Here is a 10,323-nt window from a genome sequence, read left to right as displayed (position 1 = left end):
TTTTTGCATCTCAAAATCAAACATATTGAACGATACTCTACTTACCAGAAACTATGCACATAGGACCCTGCTGCTGCTGAACTGTTGACACGTTATTTAAGAAATCTGACTTTGTATGATATCTGTCATGCTTTTGTGTTTTCAGTCAATTTTCCTGCGTGACAGTGCATCTCTAATAATTGTTTTATTAATGCAAAAATGTAAAATTTATTAAAATGCTTTCTGTCCAATTGAGTCAAAATAATAAACCTCAGTATTTGATTGTGTTCAGGGATCTGACATCTGCTGTGTCAAAATGTGTTGGCCTCTGTCAAGATCAGTCAAACATCACAAAGGTGACATGTTTGTAAACCCCAGCCAGTGACGTGATCCGTCAAATGAAGTATGACACACATATGTTTGATTTAGTTGCTATGTATAGAGCGCTGGTGGGTGTTGTTTCCATAGAGACATAACAGTAGAGGGGGGGATGTCACAGAGAATTCATATTCTAGGAATATTCCTAGCCATCTTCTGGGTCAAACTCTCAGCTGACTGGAAATGGACTGGATAGAGATGGTGCCTTGTGCTACCACTATAATGCTAATTTTGTTAATAAAAAGAGCCAAATTATGTTTATTAATCAGGTTTTCAATGATAAAGAGTATCTTCTTGAAGTATTTTAATGGTGCATTTACTTTACAGAAACTATTTAACCTTTTTCAAGATACTTAATAGTTGTCACTTCTCACATTTTTTTGGGGGGAGGCTACTCTTTGAAACTGAGTAGTTGAATTAAGAGTTTATTTAAATATCTGCTTATTTTAACATGAAGCCCCCAAATGATCCTTTGTTGTAGCAATAGACTGGTAATGGCAGCAATTAAATTAAATAAATCACGATCACTGAAACACACCTTGATAAAATATACAATTAAAGGCTAATGTGCTGACATTAAGTTGTTAGTGACAGCTTTTAGTCAATTTAAGCAGGTAATAATGGACTTAGTTCCTCACAATTTGTATTACTTTATTGGGATGAAGATTGGGATTGATCATCATCAATAAAATCACAAATAAAGAGCAGCCAGTGCCCACTGAAGTCTGACCATGCAAGACTAACAAATACCTGACCAAGTTGTGTCATTTGCAGAATTGCTTGCGATACTCACAGGAGATCAGAGCTTGATTCGTGTGGCCTGAAATTCTTGTTTACTGATTGGGTGTTTACAGTTCAAATGTATTGGCTGGGACAACCCCAGGGCAGAGATCCTTATCAAAGGCCACCAGGCGTCTCATAACCCCCCGTTGGTGTCACAGACTCTCCCAATGAGGGATGAGCGTTGACTGTGTCGGAGATCGCATCCCCGTGGGGGGAGATGCAGGTCGCTGCCGGGAGTCCGAGTCTTTTAGAGCTCTTTACTTTCTTAGGTTCTTGGATTTACAGTAGACCTCACTCTACTCAGGCTTTTGTGGTCACAACTATGCCGCAGTTCATTTACCCACTGGACTCATTGTACAACATGTCCTTGATACTCACTCAGTGAAGCTGCAGAGATTGACCTTTTGGGTTTTACAGGACTGTGTTTGCAACACAGCAGCGTGAGTAAATTTTGTTCTCATCATCACCAATTCCAGTCAACAAGACCAAGAGTTTGTCAAAAAGTCACTGTAAGCTAATGTTCTTGTATTTAATATAATAGCTGCCTAAAGTCACTTCATATCATGTTTGATCAAATGTGGCCCATACATAAATGTGTTGACTGCACTATCAAGCATGTGACAGTGGGATGAGCTCCAGCCCGATTGTTCAGGAAACACTTGTTCCCGTAAGGTACTGGAGTGGATGCAGTATAACTGGTTTTGTCGCATAACAGGGGAAGAAAAATTTTACTCCACATACTTTGTTCAACCTTTCTCTTAAAATTGGAGCATAGTTGGGTTCATTACAAAACAAGAAATGATATCTGTGTGATGGAAGGCTTGACATGTTCTATGTGTTATTAGCTAATTTCCACACATGAAACACAAACAAATGAAATCATTGACATTATACCTGCTCTGTGATTGTGTAAATGTAAAAAAACAAAAAACCTGCTGTACTTCCTTGTGCTTAGAAATGCCATTCCAGCAGAGTAGGGGAACGCCCCTGTGGAGGCAAGCGTCAGGAAGAAAAAAATCATATATTACAAGACGCGCGACGAAAAGATTGCTTTTTTCAACATGAGTGGGGTAAAATATCAAGGTAAGAGTCCAAATAATTTGAGTTATTGGTTTATATCTGTTAATCTCTAAATGTGTGTTACCATGCACACATTAAGAAGATTTCTTAATGTTGATCATCTTGTTTGAATAATTTTTTTGATCTGTTGTGTGTTTTACACACTTTCATTTCCATTTCTAAACCATTCCACAAATTGACTCTATAAACTGAAACACTTCTTTGTTTTACATTTGTTCTGGTCTTTGTTTTAGTGAACATCATTTCATATGGACATTCTCTTATGTGAAACGACCTCTGGATACAGTGTGGTAACATGCTTTAATGATGCTACTTAAAAATCTAAGCTAAATTTAGGTGCCTGTGAATTTATAAATGATTTATTTGTCGGTTCGCGATAATCAGCTCTGTTTTTGATTCTGATCGCTCTCTTTTGAAGCAAGAAGTTTGGAAGTATAAAAGAACTATACGATATCTGTAATGAATTTATTCATTTTATTTTGTTCAATATTGCAATGGACTTTGATTTTTTGGTTTTAATATGATTAACATGTGATTTCCAGCTCACCTATGACAACGCCACATAATATATATTTGGTTTTATTTACATCCAGTGATAACTTGTTAATGTTGAACCATCTCTTAAAAGTATCTTACTCTGTTTCCACTGTATCCAGAAGCTGCTCAAGGCTTTTTAACAGAACAAAACAGATTTGTATCATCAGCAAACAAGACAAGATTAAACAATTTAGACACATATATGTATCAAAGACAAGATCCTGGTGTTCTGTAGATGCATCTTATTATTATATTCTTTCTTTTCTCCACATCTATTGCTACAGTAACACATTCCATGACATGTTCTATTGTTATCGACATTTCTTTTCCAATTTTGCATTTCAGTTCATTATTCACAAATAGGGCAACGTCACCTCCTAGCCCTCAAGTGCAACATCTGCTTCCTTCTCAGTTCTGAGCCAAGGCTCCGATACGGCAATTACACTAAACATGGTGAATTGTTTCAGATAGTCCTTGATTTTAGAGACTTCTGCTGTTGAAACGTATGATTGAGAATATTCTGTCCATTATTATATTGCTTATGAATTGTTCATCTGTACAATACTCACAGGTGCAGTTCATGTTGTTATAAAATGTATTTTCAGGATCAATATCATTCTCCATTTCATACAGTTTGTGTTCTGTGAAGTCAAACGTTCTCAAATTTAGGTTTTTCTAGTTCTCGTGTACACTGCTACTCACAAAGTCTGATGATCCAAGTTCTCCAAAGTCATCATCTTCCATGTCTTTAAATGGAAAGGAATAATCCTTATCTGATCTGCAGTCATGCAGCAGTCCACTTAAATGAGTGTGATTGTATGTCCTGTGTATGTGTTTGTCATTGTCTGTACAGATTCAGGTCTTTCATCTCTCTCACCATTACCACTTTCCGGAGGTCCATTGAGACAAATCATCACTTTACAATTTCTCGTCCAGTTGGCTTGTATAGTTTGTTTTGCTTCGGTTGAATGCGTGCCTGCCAGGCGGCGTTCACATTCTTTTTGGTCAGGTGTTCATTCAGGTACGCACCCATCCATGACAGTTCCCTCCAGTCCAGTCATAATCACATCCTCCATTCGTGTGTATTGTTCCAAGTCGGAACAATATCCTTTTTAACAAATGTTCAATCTTATTATTCTTTTCCTTGTTAAGCGTTTAAAGGTGTTTCACCTCATCCATTAGTTCCACCAGTTATGTTTGTTTGGCGTGATTGCTTATCTCCTCCGTCATAAAGTTTATTCTAATGTCCTCCTTTTCCTCTTCGCAGCGCCGCCGTGTTTCGTTTTTGGTGGCATTCTTCCCTTTTTTCAGCATCTGGTATCTTTTATTTCTTAGCCTTTGTTTTATCTGTTTTCACCAGAGTCAAACATTTAAAACCTTCAAAAGTTGATGGAGCTTTCCCCCTGAGGCTGAAATAAATGCAGAGAGCAAGAGAGAGAGGACACAGGGAGAGAGAGAGAGAGAAAAGAGAAGACTGCAAGGAGAAAGAGAGAGAGAGGAATGGAGAACAGGAAGAACCTCACAGCCTGAGCTCTCATGTAAACCAACAAAGTAATTCAATGGTTTTCAAAAAGTTTACAGTCAACACGGTATATTCTGTAAATATTATACTGAGTAGAACAGATTCACTGAGACTGAGGCCCTCCAGTGGAAAAATGATCAGAACAGGTACAAAGCCTGAAACTAAAAGAGAATAAGGTGATAACTAAAGGTTGAGAGAATTGGTTTAGGATTTATGTTCCTCAGCAGAGTCCTATGGTCAGTAGAGAGATTGCTCTAGAGAAAGGGGAGCTGGTGGGAAAAGGCCCTGAAGCCAGCAGACCTCTTTCAAACTCTGGAGACAGACAGGATTGTGAGCGTGCAGCAGGTAATGGGACATGAATTAGCGGAGATCAGACAGATGTAAAGATTCTGTATGTCATCAGAAGCACCTTAAAGTCTGAACTGACATTGATAGGGAAGCTTTCCAACAAAAGCCTTTGATACTTTTCAGTGAGAGGATAACGGCACACGATTTCAGTGGGTCAGTTCTTTTTTACTTTCATAGTGCAGCATGTAGTCGTTCACATTTAAAGTGACAGAAGTATTTATGCAAGAAATTCACTTAATTGGCCCCAACCAGTGCATTAAGGGGGGTGAATTTGTTATTTGTTGGTGATGGAAAGCTGGATAACATCAAAAATGCATGATCTTGTCCCATGAGAGGTGTCTCTTACAATTAATTTTCCAAAAATATAATCAGCTTTTTTTCCAACTGGATTATTATTTACACAGCCTCTAACAATGCCGCCCTGTGTGATATGGTGTATTTCTGTCCGGTAGGGTTCCGAGGTGCCACAGATTCGTATGAAAGAAGGATTGTCCTCGTTGGGAAGACTGGAGTGGGGAAGAGCGCGGCAGGAAACACCATCTTGGGGAGAGAAGCATTTGAGTCTGAACTGTCTCCGTCTTCTTTGACGGCTGAATGCCAGAAAGCCAAGGGGGATGTTGGAGGTCGAAGGGTTGCTGTCATCGACACTCCAGGACTGTTTGACACTAATTTCACCCAAGAAGAAGTCTTGAAGAGGATCAAGATGTGCATCTCATTGTCTGCTCCTGGTCCTCATGCCTTCCTGGTGGTTCTTCAGCTGGGCAGGTTCACCCAGGAGGAGAAGGAAACCATCAAAATGATTCAGAACACTTTTGGCGAAGATGCTGCTGAATACACAATGGTGTTGTTCACTCATGGAGACCAGCTGAGGAAGCAAACTATAGAGGGCTATATTTCAGAGAGTGCTGACCTGCAAACCATCATCCGGAGGTGTTACGGCCATTACCACGTCTTTAACAATGAAATCAAAGACCCTGTACAAACCATCGAACTCCTGGCCAAAATTGACAAGATGACCATGGCTAACAATGGAAAATACTACACCAATGAAATGTTCATAAGAGCAGAGGAAGCCATCGAGAAGGAGAAAGAGCGACTCCTGAAGGAGATGGAAGTGCAGAGGCAGAAAGAGCTGGACGATTTGAGAGCAAAATTGGCTGCAAGGGCTTACCACAGGGAGGAGAGACGGGTGCATGTGAGATACGAGAATGAAGCCAGGACCAGAGCTGAAAGATCAAATGAGTTCACTGCTGCCCCAGCGATTGCTATTGCAACAGCATGTGGTGCTGCCGTTGGAGGTCTGATTGGAATTGCAGGAGGTCCGATTGGTATGGTAGTCGGAGTTGCAGCTGGAGCAGCTGTTGGAGCGACCATTGGTGCTTTATCAGTGAAAGTCTCTGAGCGTTGCCATGTGCAGTAAGGACAGTAGAACATACTGTAAAGTATCTTAATCACCTTTTGTTTATAGCTGAATAAGTTAATCATCTTGTATTATGATGCATCTTTCACGGAGTCTTGACTGTATAATACTTGTGAAATATAATTAAAATCATAAACTGTCCACAATGGATTGTGATTGAATGATTGTACATTTGTAGCATCTAAATTGAACTATGTTCATGTGACAGAGACCTTAAGGGCTGAAGAAATTGAGTTTCCTGAGATGACGTCTTAAATGATTAGTATTAATTATCACCACATGCGTTAAGGAGACTGGGCAGCTGAGAAGTTGTAACCCTAAATCTGAGCTGTCATTTGAAAAAAAGCGCAATATAATCTTGAAAATTCATGGCTGGAGTGAGCAGCAGGTAAGAAAGGGTTCAAATGAACACACCAAAGGGTCAAGCAAAGAAAAAAGAAAAAAACTCACAAAAGAGTAGGGAATCTACACAGGCAGGTGATCAGACAAAAAAGGCTGGAAAGCTACATTAGGTACGAAAAGGTCAACCAACTCTGTAGGTGTCAACCCCAAACCCACTGGCTCCAACTGAGGACATTGATTTTAAAACAGAACAGGTGCTCAATATAGATGTTATCAAAAGTTTTCAAAACAGCATTTTGCACATGTGCTGCACCAGTGAGTATTTGGTTCAGAAGCACAGTGTATGTGCTATCAAGTCCCAATAAAATAACAATAACCATACTTTGTATATTACAGTGGTGCAATGTCAGGAGAGAAAACAATGGAAATCTTTGCCCTTTTAACCTCCTACAAAGGCACTAACTTCTGCTGACCCCAAACCCCCTTAAGTGGGGCCCATGAAGACGATGATGATGTGTGTGCGTGTGTGTCCATGAAAGATGTTTCCAACACCATGATTCCCATACAGGCTCTACTTGGTTGTAGATGTACAGTGGCTTCACTTGGCTTCAGTTCAGATCAATTTACATTAAAACATCTAATTTCACCCTTTCCAACAAACTCCTTTAAATCCACACACCAGAATTACGTGTGGTGTTTAGGGGACATCTGTAAATTGTAACTACAGAAAATAACCCCCCCCCCCCCAACATCACAGGTAAAATTCCCAGCCTGTGTAAAACAATGTAACTACTGACTATGACACATATCTGCATGGCGCTCCTGTTTCATGTGACATGTTTAAACACTGCTCCTCCTGGGATGTGGCTGTGCATGGTGTTGCCACTGGGGTGGTCATCCATTTACCAGAAGGTCGGCGGTTCGATCCCAACTTATCCAAGTCTGCATGGCAAAGTGTCCTTGGGCAAGATATTGATGTCTCATTCGACAGTGTATGAATGTAACAGAAAATGTGTAAATAGTACACTGTATGAATGTGTGAGTGTGAAAATGTAGTACCTACACTGTACTGTGAAAGTGCTTGAATGGCCGACAGGACAAGAAATAACGCTTCATAAAATACAGTCCACTGGTGAGTTCACCATTCTGAAGGAACATATTACCCAATGTGGCTCATTGATGTGTTTCTAATAGTTTGTGTAACCAGTGTTAGAAGTATAGAAGATATATCAGGATTAGGATACACACAGAGCGCTTGTTGGAGGGACACATTTATTTGCGAAAGACAATCCTGCATTCTACTTAAAAATGTTATACAGTGCCAGTAGCAAAAGAACAAAAAGCTGACAACAAAGACATTGCTGTGTTTTCTTTCATCAGGATCTCGGAGGCAGAAGAAGAGTGATGAACTCCGGATCATTTTGGTGGGAAAGACCGGAGCGGGGAAGAGTGCAGCAGGAAACACCATCTTAGGTTGAGAAGCATTTCAGTCTGAACTGTCTTCTTCTTCTTGGACATTTGAATGCAAGAGAGCTGAAGGAGAGGTCAGAGGTCGAAAGGTTATTGTCATAGACACCCCGGGGCTGTTTGACACAAATTTCACTCAAGAGGAAGTGTTGAAGAAGATCAAGACATGTATCTCTCTGTCTGCTCCTGGTCCTCATGCCTTCTTGATGGTTGTGAAGCTGGGCAGGTTCACCCAGGAGGAGAGGGACACCGTCAAGATCATTCAAAGTACTTTTGGAGAGGAGGCAGTTAGGTATTTGCTAGTGTTGTTCACACATGGAGACAAACTGAAGAAACAAACTATTGAAAGCTTTGTTTCAAAGAGTGGAGAACTCCAAGAGCTCATTGAGGTTTGCTATGGCCGATATCATGTCTTCGACAACCAGGCGAAAGACCAGGGACAGACTGATCAGCTCCTGGAAAAAATTAACAGAATGACCCTTGAGAACGACGGTGGGTACTACACAGCAAAGATGTTCACAAAAGCAAAAAAGGCTTCAAAGGCAGAGAAGAAGAGATTTTCAAAGGAGCGCAAGGCAGCAGAGCAGCAGAGGAGGAACGCCCTGAAGGCTGAGGTGGACAGAGAAATGAACCTAACCAGAGAGTCAAAGGAACATGGGAATTGTATTCTGCAGTGAGACATTGAGGCACTCTGGGTATTCAGAGGCAGGTGAACTTGTCAAATATATGTGGCTGCACTTTTGGTCAAGGTCCTTCTATCCTCTGACTTAAAGGGGCAGTAAGCGATTTTGGAGAAAGCTTGTTTCTCTCTTTGTTGTCGTTGTGATTTTACTGCTCTGGCCAGGCCGCGGGTATGGGAGACCGACACACTGACCAATAGGATAAAAGCCCTGAGCCCCGTTCGCTAGCCCGTCTCTTAAGGTGTCGACGAGTGATATTTACAAATTGCACTGACAGTGTCGTGAGGGTGTGGTCTGACCGTTTTTTTGTTTTTTAATTTACAGAGCCTGGGACTGAGCTGGATTTTTTTTGGCGTGTACACAGAGCCGACAGCTAACAGACCCTCAGGAAATATTCGCTACTTTTTACAAGACCTGTGTTGCTTTAGAATCGCTTACTGCCCCTTTAAGGTCTCCTCCCACAAACATGCACTCATCTGGGAATCGATTTGTCTGCAGGAGATTTTTTTTCCTCTCAAATTAGTAACTGCTACAAAAAACAGATTACAAAGAATATCCAAATAACTGATGATTATGTTTTTATACCAAACAACTTATCAATCAATTAACAAATTCTTATTATTCTGTACAAAGTGCAAAATGATGAATCACATCCTTTGTCACAGTTGTGTACATTGAGGTACAGTACAATATTACTCTAGATTAATGGATAATGGATGACTATTTTAATCTTGAAAGTGATTTTGGTACTTTCAATAAAAACTGTAGAAATATAAGAGAAATGAATAATAGTAAATTGATGCAAAAATGAAATTACTTAAAAGGGCAAGTAAATAAGTTAAGTCACAGTCAACATTTTGCAATGTAGAAATTGAGGGTTTATAACCCTAACCCTAACCCTAAAAAACCCATTCATATTCTATGTAATTTCAGATACTAACTTGAGCATGAATTGCATTTTTTTGTTGCTATTTGTATAATTTAGAGGCAATAACTTTGTGAATTGGTTCTTCTTTACAGCTTTATATAATAATGACAATTTTATTTTGAAATGCGATCTTTTGATGCTGTGAACATTACATGGTATGATTATGGTCTGTGGCTAAATCTGATTGAAACATTTTTTTATTTACCCCACACTTGCAGTAAGAAGTCTGGGTTGCTGTACTGTGTACATGTTTTATCATTGTGTTTAATGTATTTTATAGATTTCAAGGTATTAAATTTAAGGAATTAGGTTAACTTGGATGTTGGGTTTGTGTCTTGAGCTCTTTATTATGTTGTAATAATCTCGTAGACAAGGAATTTTATGTACTGTTTATATAAAATAAGTTTTTTGTGAGAGCTGATGTGGAGTAAAGATGGTGTAACATTATAGATATTTTTATTATGTTGTTATCTTGATAAACTGGTACAATACTGTATGTGTGTGAACTGGTGATAAAACAATGTTTAAATCACTTCCAAGAATGAAACTGAAATGAAAGAACATTACTAAAGAATTCCTGGTCGTCCCAGTGGGGTGCATAAATGTTTGCAAATAATGAATGGATGTCCGTACATCTGCCCTACTACGATGATATATCGCCCCGCTGGATCTGAGTCTACATTTGTTGCTACAAATGGCAAGTTCTTATAGATAAGGACTTTCCGCTTCACTGGGTGATTAAGTTATTTAACAGATAATGTGCTTGTTTGGGTTTACTCCAAGCCCGTATGGGGCTCCCACTGAACTAGTGTTAGTTTCATTTTAGAGATATAATATATTAATTGCACTGATGTCAAAA

At 39.5% G+C, this 10,323-nt stretch overlaps 2 protein-coding genes across 2 annotated transcripts; both read left to right on the top strand.

Moving 5' to 3' along the window:
- Window positions 1-1,301: 1,301 nt before the first annotated feature.
- On the top strand, window positions 1,302-6,188 carry LOC118286587 (GTPase IMAP family member 9). The gene is made up of 3 exons (XM_035611125.2): window positions 1,302-1,580; window positions 2,096-2,223; window positions 5,080-6,188. Exons 2-3 carry the CDS (start codon window positions 2,202-2,204, stop codon window positions 6,045-6,047), a joined length of 990 nt encoding a protein of 329 aa, XP_035467018.1. The 5' UTR covers window positions 1,302-1,580; window positions 2,096-2,201; the 3' UTR covers window positions 6,048-6,188.
- A 1,147-nt stretch (window positions 6,189-7,335) lies between these two features.
- On the top strand, window positions 7,336-9,958 carry LOC118286534 (GTPase IMAP family member 9-like). Its single transcript, XM_035611030.2, is given in 2 exon segments — window positions 7,336-7,353; window positions 7,718-9,958. Coding segments are annotated over 2 exon segments (834 nt in total). The 3' UTR covers window positions 8,534-9,958.
- Window positions 9,959-10,323: the final 365 nt, after the last annotated feature.

The sequence above is a fragment of the Scophthalmus maximus genome, chromosome 15 (genome assembly GCF_022379125.1).
Source record: "Scophthalmus maximus strain ysfricsl-2021 chromosome 15, ASM2237912v1, whole genome shotgun sequence".
Lineage (NCBI taxonomy): Eukaryota > Metazoa > Chordata > Actinopteri > Pleuronectiformes > Scophthalmidae > Scophthalmus > Scophthalmus maximus.
The sequence above is the reverse complement of the archived record's forward strand: the minus strand, read 5'-3'. Positions and strand labels throughout refer to the sequence as shown.